This window comes from Salarias fasciatus (genome assembly GCF_902148845.1).
Source record: "Salarias fasciatus chromosome 7 unlocalized genomic scaffold, fSalaFa1.1 super_scaffold_4, whole genome shotgun sequence".
NCBI lineage: Eukaryota > Metazoa > Chordata > Actinopteri > Blenniiformes > Blenniidae > Salarias > Salarias fasciatus.
Window position 1 is genome coordinate 14,916,212 of NW_021941229.1, and position 21,491 is coordinate 14,937,702.

At 43.6% G+C, this 21,491-nt stretch overlaps 1 protein-coding gene across 2 annotated transcripts in view; it reads left to right on the forward strand.

Moving 5' to 3' along the window:
• The window catches only part of nnt (nicotinamide nucleotide transhydrogenase), a 54,500-nt gene that overhangs the window by 23,605 nt on the left and 9,404 nt on the right, over positions 1–21,491 (forward strand). Inside the window, exons 3-19 of one of the 2 annotated variants that reach the window (XM_030084269.1) lie at positions 286–305; positions 2,179–2,396; positions 4,720–4,949; positions 5,477–5,694; positions 5,820–5,907; positions 6,034–6,122; positions 7,204–7,391; positions 7,817–7,950; positions 8,033–8,224; positions 8,541–8,694; positions 10,651–10,812; positions 14,883–14,993; positions 16,923–17,068; positions 17,245–17,440; positions 18,101–18,334; positions 19,362–19,522; positions 20,619–20,798. In XM_030084269.1, coding sequence (XP_029940129.1) covers positions 2,243–2,396; positions 4,720–4,949; positions 5,477–5,694; positions 5,820–5,907; positions 6,034–6,122; positions 7,204–7,391; positions 7,817–7,950; positions 8,033–8,224; positions 8,541–8,694; positions 10,651–10,812; positions 14,883–14,993; positions 16,923–17,068; positions 17,245–17,440; positions 18,101–18,334; positions 19,362–19,522; positions 20,619–20,798 — 2,637 coding nt within the window. In that variant the 5' untranslated portion in view covers positions 286–305; positions 2,179–2,242. Of the gene's footprint in view, positions 1–240; positions 306–2,178; positions 2,397–4,719; positions 4,950–5,476; positions 5,695–5,819; positions 5,908–6,033; positions 6,123–7,203; positions 7,392–7,816; positions 7,951–8,032; positions 8,225–8,540; positions 8,695–10,650; positions 10,813–14,882; positions 14,994–16,922; positions 17,069–17,244; positions 17,441–18,100; positions 18,335–19,361; positions 19,523–20,618; positions 20,799–21,491 lie in introns of those variants that run through there. The other variant, XM_030084268.1, reaches the window with a different exon arrangement.

The window sequence follows — 21,491 nt, forward strand, 5'->3', positions numbered from 1 at the left end:
TGCATGCTTGCAAACAGACATAACTCTGCACATAAGCTGAGCATCAGTTAATAAATGTAATCATATATAAATTGCAGACGTCATATTGTAACAGAATAAAGAAATGTGTTTTTATTTTATGAGGAGGAAAAATGTATGCAGGTCGTGGTGTTTCTGGTGTTTAATGTCTCTTCGGATGTGTCGGGATGTGCTCTGATGCGCCTCTTATCGTCCGTCCAATGATACATGTAACCCGCTCCGCCGGACATCTTCCGGGTCGACGGAAAGTTCGTGCGTGCCGTACAGAGCCCGGACTGTCTGCAAAGGTCAGTGGAGTTATCCGTCCTAAACCTCTCTCCTGTCACTTTCCAGCGTGCACCGCTCCCGGCTCGGCGGTCCTGGCGCCGTGCATTCCTTCTCAAACACTCTCACCTCGGCCGCCTCCATTCAAACCACTGACACTTTCTTTTTCCGGCTGCTAACTGTGCTAGCCGCCGCTAGCTTCCCCCTCCTCCTCCACCTCCTCGCCGCTGTGTGTGCAAACAAAAAGAGAAGCGAGACAGGATGAAAATCACGCTCTTTCTGACTCACAGGGCGACATTAGGCAGAAATAAGCCCTGAGAGGAATGCGTGTGATCCAGAGGGATTTTTGGCGTCATGGCGCATTGTGACCGTGGATTTAGAAGGAGATGTTTTTTATGGTTTTGTAAAGGTTAACAGAGCTTTATGGGGGTCCTGACCTGCTGTATACTGGCTCATTCCGCACTAAACAATAAACCTTCGCGGAATAAAAGGTGTGATTTTGTCAGTTGATTCAAAGTTCCATCTCAATGGAGAGCAGCTCATTGTGGTGACGTGGTAGTTTTACATGTCAAACTATCCTCCATTGTTTTATTGATCATCTATGCTTCACATTTATGTTTCCTTTCTCGGTTATGTGCTGTACTCATGATTATCATTCACATACTCATTTGCAGCAGATTGTCCACTATATAGATAATGCTGTAGAATTTAAGCTTGACGTATTCATATTATAAAATAGCGTAAATTATGCAAATTCTGTTTTAAGACTAACAAAGTAAAGCTATTGTCAAACAGATAAAGCTATTTGGGAGACAAACGTTAAGTAGAAATGGAACAGGACAGTATCACAGCAATCAAAATACTAACTAATAAACGGATATATTTAATTGTTTGAAGAGGAAAGCTTATCAAAAAAATTCACAGCTCTATATGCAAGATCAATACACATATTAATGGTATTAATTTACTGCTGAACTTTGTTCCAGGGTGGTCAAATGATTCAGAGTTTATTGTCCTGTTAATAGTTCTATTGATGGTAATTGTTAACTCCACAAAGAATGTGTGAATTATTGTGAGCTAGTGGGAGCATGACAGATGACTTACAGGCAAAACTGAATAACCTCTGGGGTCAATTGTAAACGTGGGTCACCTTGTTTAGTGATAGATCTCCCAATTCATCCTGAAACACGGACTGTACCAAAGCTAATTCAGTGTAGGAAACATGTTATTAAGCGCTTTAGTGCTAAAACTGGAGCTGCAATGAATGGTTGTGTTCATTCATACTTTTGGTTTTGACCTGTTAGCTACGACTATGTCATTATTAAGGACACTGTTCAGTGTCACAGTGGGAACTGTCACCAGGAATTTGTTGTGTAAACCATACCACACCAACCCAACCCAGTTTATCCCGGTTTGATTATCTCCTTTTAAAGTAAATATGTTGCCACACATGCTGCTAGCAGCCTCAATGTCATTCAGTGGGACAGCGGCTTTAAAGACGTGGCTTTTTTTTAATTTGTGTATGTAAATTAAACATTAAGATGTAGATCACTTTCCATGTGTCTGTCAAGCAGTACTGTTTTGTTCTCATGCAGAACTCTAGCACTTGAAGTTGTCTTAGATTTCCATGCAAAACATGCACACTAATGTGAAAGTGACCTGTTGCATGAAGGTCACACCCTTCTGTATGCACTCAGAGTACAGTAGGGCGTTTCAGACTGTTTTTGTGTCATTACTTTGCATTCTTTTGAAAAGTGGCTGTCATTTTTTTTTTTGCACATGTTCATCTTTTTGTTCTTCTCGCCCCCCTAACCCCCCCTCCCCTCCCCTCCCCTCCCCTCCCCTCCCCTCCCCTCCCCTCTCCCCCCTCGGTCTGCCGTCGTGTCTCCTCCCCAGGAGGGCTGCTGTCCGTGTCGTTGAGCTCCTCCTGCAGTGCGATTGTCAGGTGTGTGTGTGCACCATGGCGAGCCTCCTTCGTGTTGTGGCGGCCAGCTGCTCAGCCCCCATCTTCAGCGGGGTGTCCTGCGCCAAGCTGCAGAGCAGCAACGCCGTCAAGTCCTCATACGTGCGTTTTTTTAGGACCCATCAAGCTCTGGGGCGATGTGCTAGTCCAGGTAAGAGACTACACAATGGCACAGGGACCTGTCATCAGTGTTTATAATCCATATCACTTACACATTGTTGCAATAAAGAGAAATCATGAGGTGGAGTAATCTCACAACATGTAGTCTCTTTTACAGTGTGTTATGGTCATTCACACTTCATCTGTACTTGGACTATACTATGCTTTTGTTGGAAGCTGTACTTGCAGCGTGTGTTGGGGGTCATGGATGGACGATGATAATCACGTGAAAGCCACCTGTTGCTCCTTCTTGCATTCACACGCTGTCGTGCATCAGACGCACGGCGGGTGTTGACCGTACAGTGCAGAAAGCGAGGAGGGAGTTGCTCAGAGAAACACTCTTTCCTACTATTGTCCTTCGTTGGTGTTGGCAACAAGCTAAACAGACATGAACATATGTTGCTCCCTGATCATTCATTCAGGTCACAGGCTTATTTCTAACGTCTTATAGTTTACAGAAATAGTTCATTAGAAGTTAGTCTACAGTTTGTTTTACATTTTACTTGATTGTGCCATTCAGGTCACACTTTAACCTCGTACAGTAGCTCGCCCTCTAACGCAGGTTTATTTTTATAACTTTACAGTCAGCGTTGCTTTCAGCTTGAAGGTCACAGTAAGGGTACTTCAGCCCTCAGGCACGGCTTTACTTTTTTTATTTCCCCTAACATCGAGTGTTAGGTATGTTCTGCAGGTATGTGTCTGTGCATGTGTGTGCACCCGTGTGTGTGTGTGTGTGTGTGTGTGTGTGTGTCCACTGTGAAGCCGGTACCAGCTGGCTGCAGGAGCTTCATGCACATGTGTGGTGGCTTCTCTCTGGCTCCGTCTCGTTGACGGTGACGTGACTGAGGGTAACGCTCCTGCAGTGCAGCTCGTTCCAGTAACAGCTGGCTGCATCTATTCTGGACACACAAGTATCATTTTGCAATCTCTCTTTTGAAGCACACACACACACACACACACACACACACACACACACACACACACACACACACTGCACTGTAACCTTCTAGGAGCCTATAGAAGAAAGAAACCATGTGAGGACATAGCCAGGACTTTTGGACTATAAAGCAGAAACAATCTCCCGTTTAAACATTTTGTTCCTGTTATTATGATGAGTGTTACAGTAATACAAGATTTCGAGTTTCCCACAGAACTTTTTGACTTTGTCACTTACACGAAAAACTGAATTCTGTTTGAGTTATTCACTATTGTGAATACTTCTTGGAAGAGAAATGAGTCGAAGGTAACATCTATTCTAACTGGACACATTTGTAAAAGTGAATGTAATAAGTGTAACAGATTGGACTCCTGTCGGTTCCTTGCATTAGGACACAGGTGGAGCTCGGTGGCTTTATTTGTTCCTGGAAGTAAAATAAGGTTTACTTTGAGTCACAAAACACAGGACAAGAACGAAGATGATGAAGTGAAAAGGCTAAGAGGACTGTGCGGATTGGTTTTATCTATGAAAGCATTTAGGTAATATTTAGGGTGACATAAAGTTACAGCTAGAGTTTTTCGGCAGGCCGTGCAGCAGGAGAAGCAGGACAGAGGAAGGACAGCGGGCTCTCGTGTTTATCTATAGATGAGAGCAGAGCAGACAGCGGGAAAAAGAGCGGCGGTGGAATTTTCCATAGGAGCCGACTCAGCATGTGATCTGCAGCCCGCACTGGTGCTTCAACAGAACCTAAAAAAGACACCATATTATTAGATTATTACGTCTTTGTGCTGGAAATTAGGCCACCATTATGCTACTTTATTTAATCTGCTTTTTTTTAGTAACTTTTTGTGTCACAGCTTAATAATTAAATGATAACAGTACTGTGTCGGTTTCCTTCCAATGTAGTTTAGCTGCCTTTTTTTTATCTGCCTGCGGTTTTACACTAGTTTCATTTATTAATAAATATCAAAACTAATAGTTTTGCCGTCAAATTCAGCCAAGGAGTGGATTCCATTACGCATTTGCAAATGTTAGCCTGTTAACACTTCGCCTGACTTTATTGTTGGAGGACAGAGACGTTGTCTTTCTGCCCACAAAGGTCACACAGTACAGTATTTATGGTGAACACAGTTTTAAGCTGGCCATCCATGCTCTAGTTACAGTAAATGAAGCCGTGACAGATGTTTACTTAATGTGTTCTTTGTCTGTCTTTAAAGCTGTTTTGCAGCACAATGCAGAAATTTGTTCATGTCGACTTTCCTGAAGCATCTAAACCAGCTCATAATAAGCAACAACAGACTGTGTGAACAAGCAAACTGTATAAACCCTCTTGTCACGTCTCTCACCTCACCAGTGTTCTTTCTCTGTTCCCCTCCAGGTATTCCATACAAGCAGCTCACAGTCGGCGTTCCCAAAGAAATCTTCCAAAATGAGCGCCGCGTGGCGCTGTCTCCGGCCGGCGTCCAGGCTCTCATCAAGCAGGGCTTCAACGTGGTCGTGGAATCGGGGGCCGGAGAGTCTTCCAAGTTTCCCGATGAGCAGTACGCTCAGGCCGGAGCCACGATTAAAGACATAAAAGACGTCCTGGCATCTGACGTGGTGGTTAAGGTGGGCTTGGGGGAGGAGGAGGCACTTCAGACGTTTGGATGAAACCTCGCAGCAGTTAAAATGTCAGAAATGTGGCGTTATTAGAACGACTGGTTAAGAAGGAATAATGAGGGATAATGGAGGGAAAGCAGCGGGACAGGGTGGGCCAGTCACGGTTTTCAAAGCTATGTCTGCTTTAAATTGGAATAAGATATAGGAAGAAAGATTGAGCTTGGAAAAATGATCCCAAACTGAAATTACTGTCAAGTACAATTCTTTATATTTGAAGCGGTGTTGATTGATCTGAAGCCTCGGTGTGGGATGAGGGAACTGAGAAGCATTTGTAGTCAAAGGGTCGCTTGTAGTTGTAGCTTTCAGGGATATCAGTAATGAAAGTAAGGGGAAAATAAATGAGAAGCCAAAGAATTCTGAAAGAACCACTGAAGGAAAATGATAGCATTAGGAAACTATTAGGAAACTAACTATCATGCCAGTTCCTGGTTGAAGTGAACCTCTGCATCCCTGAAACGAATTATCTCTGCTTCCAGGTCCGGGCGCCCACTTTTAACCCCGCTCTGGGCGTCCACGAGGCGGAGATGATGAAGGACGCAGCTACTCTAGTCAGCTTCGTCTATCCAGCCCAGAACCCCGAGCTGATGGACATGCTGTCCCAGAAGAAAGCCACCGTGGTGGCCATGGACCAGGTGCCCCGGGTCACCATCGCCCAGGGCTACGACGCTCTCAGCTCCATGGCAAACATTGCAGGGTATGCTCACGACGCCTTAAAGCCTCCATGACTTACAGTTTTAACTGTGGGGCTAAATGAAAATCTGCGCCAACCATCGTTGGGTATTCTTCACAGATTATTTATTCTTTTTATTATCATTGCAGGTATAAGGCAGTTGTACTGGCCGCGAACAGTTTCGGACGTTTTTTCACTGGACAAATCACAGCAGCTGGAAAAGTGCCTCCTGCGAAGGTGTGTATCTCTGTGTATTCGTGCTATTGGCTTTTTTTTGATCCTGAATAGGCTTCATCTTTGTATATGTGTTCGTCCGTTCAATTTTTATTAATATTGGTCCTTTTTGAACTGTTCTTTGGATAGGTATTGATCATTGGAGGAGGTGTAGCCGGGCTGGCAGCAGCTGGCAGTGCTCGCGCCATGGGAGCCATCGTGAGAGGATTCGACACCAGGTCTGTCTGCAGTGTGATTTGAAAGAATCGGCCTTAACCTTATAGCCCAAAATTGTCTAGGTCCACCCAAATTTGTCTAGCAGACTAATCATTGAAGTCTTGAAAGCTATGACGTGGGGCCTCACACGTCAATAAACTTTTACTTTCAATAAACCATTATCCCATATTTTCACTGCAGAATGGGAAATATCCACAAAAGCTGCAGTTTTGGTGATGCTCTGTTGAAATTCACTTGCTATTTGATATATCTGTCATGTCTGTCACTTCACCTGTCACAAGGCTATGGCGAATAGCAGCATGGGAACGTTGTATATGCACACACATACAACTTAAGTTAAAAAAAAAAAACACGGTCTGCCACTGTTGCTCTTGATTGGTGGCTTGATGGAAGCAGTAGCTACGGTGTGGTACTGTTTGTTTCCTTAACTTTAAAAGCTGTTTAGTGGCCCGACTGAATTATGAGGTAAATCAGTAATTTAAGAAAAAACTTTCTCATGAATGTTATGAACTACTCTTAATTGCATTTTTTTTCTTATCCATCCTTAAATTTTGGTAGATTCAAAAAGGTGGTTATATTTTTTAAGTATCCATAAGTAAGGTGCTTTTTTCCCCCCGTTTCCTTCCCTCAGATAAATACTGTTTAAGATTTGTCACTTCTTAGTCCAGATTTAATTAATTGAAGTGATTACAAGCGAAAAAAAAACATGTTCTGTAGTTCTATAGTTTGTATTTACTAAGATAGAGAAAAATGTTGAAGACATGAGAGATTAAAAGGGAATTGTTAAAGTAAATTACACAAAAAAATTTGTTTTATAATTGTTGTGATCAATACTTCTCGGCAATAGTTTTTATGCTATTGGCGATCAGATGATGCAAAATGTGTATGGATCATGCGTTTATGGGACGAGGAGCAAAGCTGAGTATATTGACTATGAAAAATGACTAAATTCTTCCTTGCTGAAGCCAAGCAGCTTGCCTTTATTGAAGTATTTGTGATGTTCTTTTTTTTTTCTGAGATATCTTGGAAGCTACCTGACGAAGCAGTCTGTCCTGACCTTTGTTTTTCCGTCTCCTCTCCCAGAGCTGCAGCTCTGGAGCAGTTCAAGTCTCTGGGCGCGGAGCCGCTGGAGGTGGACATCAAGGAGTCTGGCGAGGGCCAGGGCGGCTACGCCAAGGAAATGTCCAAGGAGTTCATCGAGGCAGAGATGAAGCTGTTCGCCAAGCAGTGTCTGGATGTGGACATCATCATCACCACGGCGCTCATCCCCGGTATGCACGGCGACGCTGGCACACGCGCTTCAGATGCAAACCGCGAAAATGTGAAAGTGAAGGACGCTTTTTGAAAATAAAGCCAAAACAAATCAAGGGTTTGCAGAAAGTTTATTCATGACTGTGTAGAAATTCACCAAATGTGAGACTTTGTACTTTGGGAAGAAATTCAGACAACTTGATTTCACATTATTTACAGCAGCCTGACTTTTATTTTATTATTGTTGGACTTAAGCAGTTTGTGGATAATTTGTGAATGCGAGCCCCCTATAATTCATGAAAACTCTCACTGCAGCGTTTTCAGCATTATTCAGTTCTGTTTAATTTGCTTTGTGGCCAAACTTTATTTAATTGGACATAAAAGAGATTTAGATTTGTTTTTTCTGGCGTTTTAAGAAGTGTGTCTTTCCATCTGAACACTGCAGGGAAGCGGGCGCCCATCCTCATCACAACGCCCATGGTGGAGAGCATGAAGGACGGGTCCGTGGTGGTGGACTTGGCTGCTGAGGCCGGAGGAAACATTGAGACCACGGTTCCCGGAGAGCTGTCAGTTCACAAGGTCAGTGAACGCACCACTCAAAAACACACTCTTACCCCCACTGCAGCCGCTTGATGTTGACCGATCCTCTTCACTCCTGTAGGGAGTGACCCATATTGGCTACACGGACCTGCCCAGCCGTTTACCAACACAGTCCAGCACTCTGTACTCCAACAACATCACCAAGCTGATGCGGGCCATCAGCCCCGACAAGGACAACTTCTACCTGGACGTCAAGGATGTGTTCGACTATGGGACCATGGATCACGTCGTCAGAGGATCAGTCGTCATGCAGGTACGTGGAGGCGAGGCTTCACGCAGACTTCATGGCTCATCTGGTGTCCACAGCGTGAGGAGGCGTTTCATGAAGTTGTAGATCCCTGCTCCAGTCAGCAGGTGTCACCCTAAGAACACCGTCTGCTTTACTCACTCTCGTTTGCTTCCTCAACAAGATTTATGAATGGTAGTTAAACATACACACACACACACACCTGCATCACCATTCCACTCATTGAAAATAAAAACGGATGGATAGTTATTCATGTTTAATACACAAACCTTAAATTAAGTGTCTCTAACTATCTTTTTTTCTTGCCTCTTGTCGCTCTCAGAATGGAAAGAACCTGTTTCCCGCTCCTCAGCCCAACAATGTGCCCGTAGCAGCTCCCCCCAAACCCAAGTCTGTCAAGGACCTGGAGGCAGAGAAGGCTGCGCAGGTCTCCCCTTTCAAGGCGACGCTCACCACCGCCGGCATGTACACTGGAGGTCAGTAAGAGAAAGTCGCCATTCTGAACGTGATTCATCTCCGAAGGGTGGCAGCGGTCTTGCCATAAGGTGAAGGATGGCTTTCCAGGTCGCGGCAGGAATGTGCACAAGAGGCAAGAAGTGACAGAGGCGCATTACAAGCACACCCATGCACAGGCACCCCGTTAGTGTCAGGAAGTGTGCATTGTAAAAACGGCGTCCTGCCGAGTGTTTGTTTGAAGTGGCAGCAGAGCGAGGGGTTCTCATGGCGCTCTGTGTAAGTTCACCACATGTAGTTAATGCGGTTCACACATTGTTCGGGTGCTTGGGTAGTTTCCTACTTAACACCACCTCACAGCCAAAGCTTCAAAAGGTGAGAACACAGAGGACTGGTTATTACCTTATTATTAGCCCAGCTAAGTAACCTTGGCCTTTTTAATAATTTTTGAGTTGGCTGTTATGTATGGACAATTAATTTCACAGCCAGTTAGTTAAAAATGTTGGTGTGTTTTCTCCCAAATAGACGGTTAGATCTTCAGCTAATAAGTACCGGTAGACCCGGTTGTCAAAGTAACAGGAAATTAGGACAGCTTGGGTGGTCGAATGCTCGCCATATCGGTTAGATTTACTCAGACTTTAGGAAACACGCTGAATTTGAAACTCATACTGCCTCTGTGAAAACTTAAGACTTTAAGATGGAGAACAAAAGCTCTCATTTGACCTTTTGTCAGTTTTATACTTAAGCGGGACACTCGATAGCATTTATGTGTCTGTTTTTCTCTAAAAATATTCAGTTCAGGACATCTTCAGTTGATTTTTTTTTTTTTTTGCTGAGTTTCCTCTAGAAAGACTGTTTAAAAAATGGTTTTAACAACATGTGACATGTGATTCTGCACAGCTGGATTTATTTTGATTTTATCGTTGTTATTGTTAAAATAATGTGTCTAGTGAGCGCTTCAGCCCAGAACTCCTCTAACTATTGAAAAGTTATGGCTATGAGAAGCACGGATGCCAAAGCCTGTCTGTTTGAAAGGGAAGGAATAAAATTAACTTGTTTTACTTTTAAGATATAATATTATACTCACTTGAAATAATCTTTTTATATATTAATTTCCTCGTCTATTACATGGCATACTTAGGAAATGGAGCTTCATGGCCAATAATCGGCTACATTTTCAGAGAAAATATAATTTTCTGATTTATTTATTATGAGTGTATAAAATATTTTAAGACTAAAATGTTACACTGTGCTTTTTTTGGCAGTAACTTTTACCGGATTTAACTATTCACAGCTCTTCTACAGGTATGAGAAGCAGAAAAAAAAGGTGATGTTTTAGTAACTTGGCTCCCGTGTATTTGCTCCCCTGTAGCAGCAGTAGCATAGCGAGGTATTAGCGCAGTGGGCCTCCAAGGACAGTTCAGGCTACAGACGCTGGAAATCAAATGCTGCGGTGACTGAAGAAATGGATTCAGTCCCGAAGCGAGCACGGGCCTCAGGGAAGGCGTAGTCTTCCTCTCTAGTTCTGAAGCTGATGCTAGTTTGAAACGCAGGACTCTGGAACTGCAGCATTTATTTTTCCACCAGCTGCAGCCGAAACTGTACATTTACTGAGGTTTTGCGTCCCTTTAAGTCCGTGCTGGTCCCTGGCTAGTCTCAGCTGTATAGCAGCCAGTTGCTCGCTCTCCCAGACACACACTCAAGCAGTCACGTCTGTATAACTGTGGAGATTACAATCCCTGAGCCGCTGCCTCACATCGTCGGCTCCGACGATGCCGTCTGGTGTTAAAAGTCTCCTAAGCGCGCAGGATTTATTAAAAATGGAAATATTTGAGGCGTTTTTTTTGAGAATGTGTTTTAGTAGGTGAGAACATTTATCCCGTTAAAAAAAGCCAACAAGTCTTATGAAGAGTGGGTTTCTTTGTGGAAGCGTTTCTCGCAGTAGTAGAAGCTCCAGCCTGTCTCTGTGTGTGTATCAGGAGCGGCCACTCTGCTGGGCCTGGGCCTGAGCGCTCCAAACGCCGCCTTCACCCAGATGGTCACCACCTTCGGCCTGGCCGGCATCGTGGGATACCACACCGTGTGGGGAGTCACTCCTGCCCTGCACTCTCCCCTCATGTCCGTCACCAACGCCATCTCAGGTGAGTCGTTTGTCGTTGTCTCTTACTGGAACCCAGAACACCTACTCACTCACAGGAAGAACATGCAAACTCCACCCATCATGGCCCCCAGCCTGGAATCTAACATGGGTTGTTTTAGTTGTGAAGTGAAGCATTACAGACTTTGCAGAATACATGCAATGTGTCACAAAACATAATAAATTTACATTTTTTTTAAATCATTTTATTGTTTTCCAGTTATCTGTTGGTTGATTATGTAATCATTTCAGCCAATCTGAATTTCAGAAAAGCCAATAATCTGATAAAATAGTGTAAGATACGTCACAACCTTCATTGATTATCTATCCTCAGTAAATAGATGACCACGATCTCATCCACTTCACCTGTTTTGCAGAAGCACAGCACAAAACCTGCATTAAAAGCATTTATTTCCCAGAACTGCAGCTCTAAATATTACATAAACGTATGCAGTTATTACATTTTGAATTGATTCTTTTTTTTTGTAATGTGCCAACTTCATACATTGTTTGAAAAATATTGATGTTGGCTCAAACGCACTGCTGTCAAGTTGTGATATGGACTTTATAATATTCTAAAGACCAAAATGTGTACATTATCGGCTGTTATTACATTGCGGGTTGATACAAGGTCAAACGTTCATGTAAGGTGGTCTGGAGCTGTCAGACATTATCATTTGTACAAACTTCTACCACCTTTGATTTAATTTTGCTCTCAGAATTGAAAACGCAGCATGCTTGAAACCTACACCACAAAAACAAAGCATCAAATACAGATGTAGTAGGGCAGTAAAGCAAAACATAAAGACCTGAACGTGTCACGTGGCCGTCCCGCAGGCGTCTGCAGTCTCGCTCTTCCTTTGTGTTGCCATCGAGTCCAAATAAAAGTTTTAAAGATAGCGTCCTTATTGTTGGGCTGCTGCTTAACACGGAGGGGTTAAGAGGTTAGAGGCGTAAATGCGTGTGTGTGTTCTCCCGCCTTTGATCAGTCCGAAGCCCCACACTGTGGTAGGAAGTAACACACCGCCGGTGATCTTTGAGGGTCAGGGGATTTCTTCGCTCATTTAGCCGAACACACACACACACACACACACACACACACACACACACAGCCAGGCTGCAGGGGCCAGCAGCGCCACGACTCGCACACAGTTTTCACTTTCTTTAAGACTTTAAAAGAGACACAAACATCCAGCTTACGTCTTCATTTGATCTGTCTTTCAGTTGACACTTTTTACCTTTTAAAGACAATTATTGGAAAAAAAATAGATGCTTCTTTATTCCCCTGTTGTGACTCTGTCTCGCTGAATGTCTTCACCTCCTCTCCTCTCGCTCTTCCCTGCAGTCCAGGTATTTTCCCCTTCATGCTTGGCATGGCCTCATTACCTTTTTTTTTTTTTTCTTTCTTTTCATTCCTGTCACTGACTGACTGCGGTTCTGGAAACGGCGAGACCAGCAGAATCCAGTTGTTGTTGCGCCAGGCATCGTAAAGGCACATGCACACACAGACATTAGGGAATCGTGTTGGAATTCAGAGTTTTTGGTGAGGGACGCTTATGTTCTTCATGGGGAGATTATAGGGTTACATCCAGTAGTGGCTGAATGGTGGGGTCATCCTCAATCCCTCAGATACAGGTTTCACATCCAGTGGCTCATATCTGGTGTCTGGAAACGAGGCTTTTATCTACCTGAGAGCCCCCTGCAGCCTCATGTTTGGGACAGAGACACACCCCAGGGACGGGAGCCCACCCAGAACACCCAGGTCTGTGGATGTGTCACATTTGGGGTTCAGGAGTGTCCTATTAGCTTTCTTTCTGGCTAACTTGGACACAACGTTGGTCACACTTGCCTTTGATCTCAACATTTATGGTGTAACAATGCCCGTTTTCTTTTCTGTATTCTTTGGTCTTGAATAAAAAAAGATACTGGATTTTTAATGCTCCCATGTCAGTGACCAGTGTGAGACTTTACTTCAGAACTCTCAGAAACCTTTTTTTTTCACCCTAACTGTGCAGTAGTACTCGATGCAGCAAACTGAGACACTTTTAAAGTCAAACTGTGACCAAAAGATGATTTTGCTTTGGAAATCCACGACTAGAAGAAGAAGAATTCCAACATATAAATGTGCATTAAATCTGATTATAGGTATACTGATCACACACAAAATGGGGAAAAAAAAAAACCTTCATAAGCACCAGTACAAATGTTTGCCCAAGACTTCAACGCGTTCTGCATGGAAGTCTGCAATTTAAAATGGGGGTAACGATTTGATAACAGTGTCTAACCATGAACATAGATGTTCTTTTTGTTTGAGTGAAGAGTTTTGCTGCTTGCAGTTGTGACGTGCTAACAACACGTCACTTTAGTTAGAGTATTATTTAAAGGGCCGCTATGGAACAACAGTTGACGATTTTGAGTCTCGGTAACGCGAGTCTTTAGGTTGCTTTTTCTGTTTGGTTCTTTTCATGGTCCAGTTTAGAGAAATAGTGTAAACCTGATCATCGCTACACTGCTATGAATTCAGTTTCTCATTCAAACCTTGTTGCATCCAGTGATTCAGTACACAAATACTGGATGGACGCAAAAAAAGGGCTGTATAACCTCAACAGGACAAGGCTTCAGTTTACAGTGAAAATATGACATGTAGACTGTATTGAAAAGTAATATACATTTTATAGCAATGATAATATTGAGTCAATTTTAAAACTAAATTGCTAAGTTTTTCACCACAGATGCAACACATCTGGTTAAAGCAACTCAATAGAATTAAATTTGGCAGAAATGAAACATGATATTTATACAGGATATTGTTAATTCTAAAATTCACATTTAAAAAGGAGACATAAAACGACGGGGTTAGCCTGATTTTCCCTGTCGTGTCTTTCTCGAGCAACGGGGCCCCGACAGAAAAGGACGAGTAGTTCTTGATTTTAATCTTCTTCTGGGGATCATTACCAGAGTCGGAGGACCTCGGGCTGCGTCAAAGGTCATGCGTAGTGAAGCACTCGGGTCCATCACTGAGTGTTTCCTTCTAGATAACCTGAAACCTTCCCCAGTGCCGTTCTTTCCTTAGAATTATAAAAAATAAAGGTAGATTTCTAAAATGCAGCAGTAGACAGATCAGTGAAACTGAAGAAAACAGAGTCAATGTTTCATTTGTTGATTGCTATTAGGATGATTGTCCAAAATAGCATCCATATTTGTGGTGAAGGGAGTGATGAAGAGAGCTGTTAGCGAGATCTTCTGTTGTGCTGAATCTGGACTCGTTGAAATGATCTGAAAAGTCTGTATTGAATTGAAAAGTGATTTAAAGCCAGATCTGAATGTCAGAGGCGAGCTCAGAGAGAAGTTAGGTGTGTGTGTGTGTGTGTGTGTGTGTGTGTGTTCTTTGTTCTAGCAGGATGTCCTCTGCATATAAAAATGAGTCACCCTCGTAGGGTTTCCCGTTGAAACCAGGCTACAGATGTTTATAAGAGTGCACACTTGAATTTGACCTATATTTTTGTAACAAGAGTTGTGAAATGATGTTTGGTAGCAGCGCAGCTCCGTCTCGAAGCAGATCTAACGCATCATTTTGGTTAGAGGAAAACAAGGGAGGACATCAAACTAGACTTTTCCTCATTTGAAAGTCTAATCCAGCACTGTTGACTCGAAGCACAAACATGCGTGCGTGCACACTCTCTACCTGTTAGTCCACTGAAATTGCATACAGTTGCAAGTCCTTGTGCGGGCCGGCTCCCACAGCACTGTGTATTGCATCTCGCCGCCTGTAAATCATTACAGTACTGATGTTATCAAGGTTTCCTGAGCCTCTTTTGGTTTAAAATAAAGCACTCCCTCTCTTCCTTTCTTGGTTTCATTTCTTTTTCAATGCCATGTTTTCTTCTTTCTTTAGTTCTTTTTTTTTTTTTTTTGATGCAAGAATCAGGAAGTGAAACGTTGGTGGAGATGATAGAAATGAATTTTGTCTACCGGCTTGTCTTTATATCATATTCACAAAATTTTCCTATTTATTCATATGCGGATTGGTCATGAATTTGTAAATATTGTTGTTTCTTTTTTTTTTTTCTGCAGGTCTCACAGCCGTGGGTGGTCTGTCCCTGATGGGAGGCGCCTACACTCCGACAACGACTGCCCAGACGCTGGCTGTGCTCGCCGCCTTCATCTCCTCGGTCAACATTGCCGGTGAGTCATCCCAACGTAGACACCTCAGAGATCCCCGCCAGTCACAGCAACTACGAGCCAGTAAAATATCAACCGCGGCCGAAGATTGAAGTGTTTTATATTGATTGTACAAAAACATCGCCTCAAACCGAGTTTCACAGCTTCCATCTCTGGTGGCTCCGGGTTGGGACCACACACACATCAATTCCTGCTATGACTCCTAATAATTCCCATTTTAATGACAACGTGTTCCCGGAGTCATTAAAATACTCATCACTCCCTAATAGTCCAGGGGAAACAGAGTGTTCCTCCAGCACTGGGCCATGAATTAGTTTTAATTTCTCATATTAGCTCACAGCTCGACAGCAGCTGAGACTTTGATGCCGGCTTAATAAATCGTCGGCCGGTGTAACGGATCTGTTCGGTCCGTCCGGTGAATTTTAGAGTTTTGTGTTTAAGGGACGCTCCATGAGGTTTTAGGTTCAAGGCCAGGCTGTGAATCCTGCCACTAATAACGAACTCTTCAGGTTAAACGGAATCACTCTTCAAACCACCTTTCAGTTCTGTTTCTTCTTCTGACAGACATGTACATTTCTAAATATTTGACCTCAAACCCATAAACCCCTGGGAACAAAAGAATCCTGCCATGAAAGGGGCTGAAGCGCGATGAAGGAAATGTAGCTCTAGTAAAACAGACAGGGATGCCTTTTCATCCGGTGAGGTGACGGTAATTCACCAGAATGACCACCAAGCCGCCGTTCATTGTCTTATTACATAATATGTAGGTTTAGGGTTGAAATGAATTTCAAACCAACTTCTTGTAATTTCATTTTTCAGTGTGTTTTGAATGTGACTGTTGACTCGTCCCCATTAACGGATGGATTACATGCAAGGAATTAAATGAGCTTTTTCTAGATACCTTATGACCATATTATCATCATATTATCAAGAGGCAGAGATCCCCCAGTCGGTTTGACAGTCCATCAGAGGACACACACGCTTCCAGAGGCAATTTAGAGTCACCGATTAAGCTCAGACACATGTCTTTGGCTTGTGGGGAGAAGCCAGAGTAAAGTGTTGTGGTTGGAAGTGAATGAACTGATCCAACTTTTTGACTTTTTCCAGCACCATTAAAACGTATAAAAATATTTTTACAAGCCTGGTTTATGCCCAAAAAACTAATGGGATTCCCATCACTCTAAATCATACGAAATCAAGATTGTCAACAGTTTGAAAATTGTGGCGAAGAACAAAAAAAAAATGGGTTCGTGCTGTTTACACTTTTCCGTAAAGCTTCACTGTGACCGAAGGACTATAAAGGCTTTGCTTTGGTTTTGAATGATTTTCTTTCTTTTTTTTTTTTTTTCAGGAAATAACTTGAAAAATAGAGGGGGGAAGAAATAACCAAAATATTTGTTTTTAATAGTGAGATTCATGAAAATTCCACCAATTTGTTTATTCAGGCTGCTTTGCAATAACATGACGTTTTAACAAGACATTGTATGACTAAAGTTACACGCACAGGACAGAAAAGTTTAACCTCGGATTCACCTCGGCCGCATGGGCTCGTGTGTGTACATGTGGCTACAATCATGCCTTAAGGGGGAAAAAAGAGAGACACACATTTACTCACTGTAACCGGATCTCCTGTAAAGGCCGAAGACACTGTCTGGTCTCGGTTCCACACGTTTGAGGTTTTCTACTTGAAATATTTACACTGACATAAAGTAGACTCATTAAATTTCTGACACTGGTTATTGGGCTTGGCAGCAGATGTAGCTCTTGGCTTTAAAACACCTGTTGTCTAAAATTAGATATTCTTCAGGTGTTACAACCTCTTGCTCTTTTTTTCCTTTTCCTTTATAAATGTTCAGCTTGAATCAGCACTTGGAATTGATTTTATGCCACCGTTAATATGAGAGTTGTGTTTAAACTGTTCTCTCCCTCAAGGCGGTTTCCTGGTGACTCAGAAGATGTTGGACATGTTCAAGCGCCCCACCGATCCTCCAGAGCACAACTACCTCTACCTGCTTCCCGGCGGCGTCTTTGTGGGAGGTTACGCCGCCGCTCTGCAGTCTGGATACAACATTGAACAGGTGTGAAGGGTCAATTTCCACCATGTCCGCTGTTATTTGTTTTTGTGGTTTCCGACTGAACCAGCTTTTCCTTGTCCCGGTAAAATTAGCACAAATTTCCAGATTTATTATTATTTTCCCAGCAGCCGTGCAGAACCGTCCAAGTAAAATCACTCGGTTTTCCTTTCTCCGTCCAGATGATGTACTTAGGCTCGGGCCTGTGCTGCGTCGGTGCCCTGGCCGGCCTCTCCAACCAGAGCACAGCTCGTCTGGGTAACGCTTTGGGCATGATGGGAGTCGCAGGGGGCATCGCGGCCACTCTGGGCGCCCTCAAACCAAGCCCGGAGCTCCTGACGCAGATGAGTGCAGCCATGGCTGTGGGCGGCACTGCTGGTGAGTGTGTGTGTGTGTGAGTGTACACGCGTGTATTGATTTCAAACACTTCTTCACAGTCATGGTGAATGGTCTTCACTAAGCCCTCAGCAGCGTCGTGTCAGAGTTGAAGTTTCTGGCGTGGTGACGAGCCTGCTCGGTACGGCTTACGGGGTTTTGCATTGTTTATGCGCACATTCATTCCAGGCGCGACCAGATTAAGTGGCAGGTGTGTGAACGGCGGCGTCTGTGAAGTTCACTTCAAACATAACGTGACTAATTTCCCGCCAGGCGCAGGAGGCCGATTGGAACGGTCAGAATAAAGCGTTACTCACCTTCTCACTGTCTTTCGGGGTTGTTTCATCGTTAAATGCTAATTATTCCAGGCACAAAGCTGAAGGCAGACTAAACTATCCCCACGGATGGCAACAGCCCTTTTCCAGATAACGCACACACGCGCGCACACACACACACACGCATACTGTAGACCAACTCACAAACAAAGAATTTCCCTGAGTGAGCCTCACCAGCAACACCTGGCTTCTCAGATGGACCCATTTCCCAGCAGTGTGTGTGTGCGCATGTACTTGCGTGTGTGGGTCTTTCAGGGTCGTTCCACTTTATTTATTTGTTATCTCTCTCCCTCTCTCTCTCTCTCTCTCTCGCTCGTTCTCCCTGCAGGCTTGGCCATTGCTAAGAAGATCCAGATCACCGACCTGCCGCAGCTCGTGGCCGCTTTCCACAGCCTGGTGGGCCTGGCCGCCGTGCTCACCTGCGTGGCCGAGTACATGATCGAGTACCCCCACTTTGCCACCGACCCCGCGGCGAACCTCACCAAGATAGTGGCCTACCTCGGCACCTACATCGGCGGAATCACGTTCAGCGGCTCCCTGGTGGCCTACGGCAAGCTGCAGGGTGAGGACAGAGTCGAGGGTTTGGCACTACACCCGTCTTATTGTTATGAAATGTGTTCATTGCAGAGTTAATGATCCATGCTATCAAAGAACAAGGTCAAATATGAGCAGTGTGTGGACAGCACACACAGGAAAATCAAATGATCAGTAAGACTGGCGGTGCTCTGTTTTGGAAAAATAGTTGTAAATACAGGATGTATGTATTCGGGGGGGGGGAGTTTAACAAAAACAGCCTCAGAAGACACATTCAGACCTCTGATTATCACATAATCATGTTAAACTAAGGCTCGTTATGTTTACGTTACTTGGGAATGCACACGTCACGAGCAGGTTCTCCCCTTCCAGAGGAGACACATGTTGCACCCAGCTGCCACTCTGTGTGTCTCAAGATCGTCAAGTTAGATTTGATTAATCTCTACCGTTGAGCCCGTTCTCACAAGCTCCAAAGTCCCACAGACTGTTAGGAATTTTTGTTTTTTTTTACCCAAATCGTATCCTCTCATTTGCGTGTTTCCTTGCTTGGGTTGGAGGTTTGTTGAGGTAAAGCTGGGATTTGCTTTAAATCTTCCTCTTATTTTGTTGACATTCATTGTGAAACACGAGCTGCGATTTTAGCAAATAACATTTACGCTATAGCGTTTTGATCGCTCATTTGTATAAACACTTAGTTACACCTCTCCAGTTAAGTGAGCTGCAACATTTAAGACGCCGTGATCAGGAAAGAAAGGTTTACATATGTTTGTGTCACCGACGTCGCACTTCGTCTACATGGTGTAATGTAACTGCTGCAAAAGAGGAAAAGACAAAGGTTCATCGGGTTCATGCGTTCACGCCAGCCCTGGTGGCCTCATTTCAACTGTTGACTTGAAAATTGTTGCATAAGAATCAATTATGCATGAATAACTTTGACAGGTCTTCGGTGGAGCTGGTGAAGGAGAAGAAAAAAGACAATTTCACGGCAGTGTGTTTGGAAATGAATTCTTGTCTCTGCTGCGTTCTCCTCATCCTTTACTTTCCTCCACTTCCAGGCATCTTGAACAGCGCTCCCCTGATGCTTCCTGCCCGTCACGCTCTCAACGCCAGTCTCATGGCCGCTTGCGTCGGCGGGATGATTCCCTACATGATGGATCCCAGTTACACCACTGGCATCACCTGCCTCGGATCAGTGTCTGCCCTCTCCGCTGTCATGGTGCGTCGCGTGTGTGTGTCTGTGTGTGTGTGTGTGTGTGTGTGTGTGTGTGTGTGTGTGTGTGTGTGTGTCTGCTGCTTCAGTGTCTCGCCCAAGGACACTTCCACACAAGGGCAGAGTCAGATTGGAGATAAAAATACAGAAAAAGTGTACAAAGCTTCAGCAGATGGATTTTCCAATAAATGTCAATTCGGGAGCTTTCAGCAGAGGAAACAGTTTCTGCCCAGACCAAGCGCCGCACTGCTCTATTTGTGTATTAAACCTATGTCATTGACATGAAGTCATTTGAATTTTAGATTTTTTTTTTTTTAGGTATTCTTTATATCTTTACTTTTATTTCTCAAGAAAAGTACAGGAACTATTTTATCTCAAACTCCAGATGTGTATTGTTTTGACGGTTTCTAATCGTGGATGGGATCAGCAGAAAAGCTGTTCAGTGAAGCATAAATGTCAGTCAAGATCCCCTCACACTCGTCGATGGCTGGGCTGCATTTTTCCTTTGTAATGAAAACCAGAAGTGGAATTAAAATCAGTAGTACAGTCTAGGCTGCTCAGTCAGATATTTGGAGAGTGTCGAGGATTTCACAGCCTCTGGATCAGCGTTAAATCACCTTGGCAGATCGCAGCGTGCAGCAACAGAAGAAGAAATGTTCGGCTCTGTGATGTGCTGCAACTTCAGACTGTGTGCGTGTTTTACACTAAATGCTGGAATAATCAGCAACTGGACCTGTTCTTAGGGTAAAAATATGAGTGCATCCCTCATTTCTGTGTCTTTTAATATGTTTGGCTCCTAATGAGTGTTTTTGTTGCGGTGGGATGGTCCATGTGTGTCTGGATGTTGCTGTGCAGTCGGTCTTTTTTAACAAAATCCGTCCAGATGATGGATGGGCAGAGAACTACTGACTTTGATTGTGAAAAATGCGTTTAAAACTAAAGATATTTTCTCTTTATTGAAATAATTTTTTTTTAAAGGCGTCCAGTGATATTCATTTTCACAGCTGTTTTTCAAAAAGTCAGACTCCTGGCAGTGACCCCAATGTGATTTCACTTGAAAATGAGCAGTACCTCATGTTCCCCCCCATCGTCCTTCCCTCAGGGCGTGACCTTGACTGCAGCTATCGGCGGCGCCGACATGCCGGTGGTCATCACGGTGCTCAACAGCTACTCGGGCTGGGCGCTGTGCGCCGAGGGCTTCCTGCTCAACAACAACCTGCTGACCATCGTCGGAGCTCTCATCGGCTCGTCTGGAGCCATTCTGTCTTACATCATGTGTGTGGTGAGTGAGAAGACACTCGTGCGTCGCCCCACCGAGTCTCTGCGCCACCGTTTGAAACTTTAAAGTCTCCTCTTTTGGTTTGCTGTTCCTCTCGTCTCCACCAGGAGGGACTCTAACTTTATCCTTCTTCCAGGATTAAAGGTTCTCAGGTCTCAAGTGCATGAAATATCCAAATTATTCCTATGTGCAATATTTTCTATTCACAGTCGATAAAGTGTAAACTAAATGTGAACCAGTGATCATATTTTGAATTAGGAAAAAAATGGTGAAAGAAAACACTGTGGTGCTTTGACTTTCAGGCCTGCAGATCTGAAGAACTAGAATGGTTCATATGGTGACTTTTGGGTGCTTGAGATAAAATATATAAGGAAAATGTGTTTTTTATTTAGTCTTCAGAAATGTATAAGCTATTTATAAGTGTATGCCAGGTGAAGAGAAGAACCGTATTTAAATCACACATAATGAAATCGCAGATTATCTTCAATCTGTGATTTTTTTTAAACTTTTTTTTTAATATATTCAGAAATGTCATTGCTGTTTGTGGAATTCAGACAATCGGATGTCTAGAAATGGATATCCTAATGACACAATGTTCTGATTGAATCTGCTTTCCTGTTTGCATTGTTCAATCAGAAGTTCTCCATAAAATGATCCACATATCTGAAAGCCCAACTGTTCAAGAATCACGTGAAC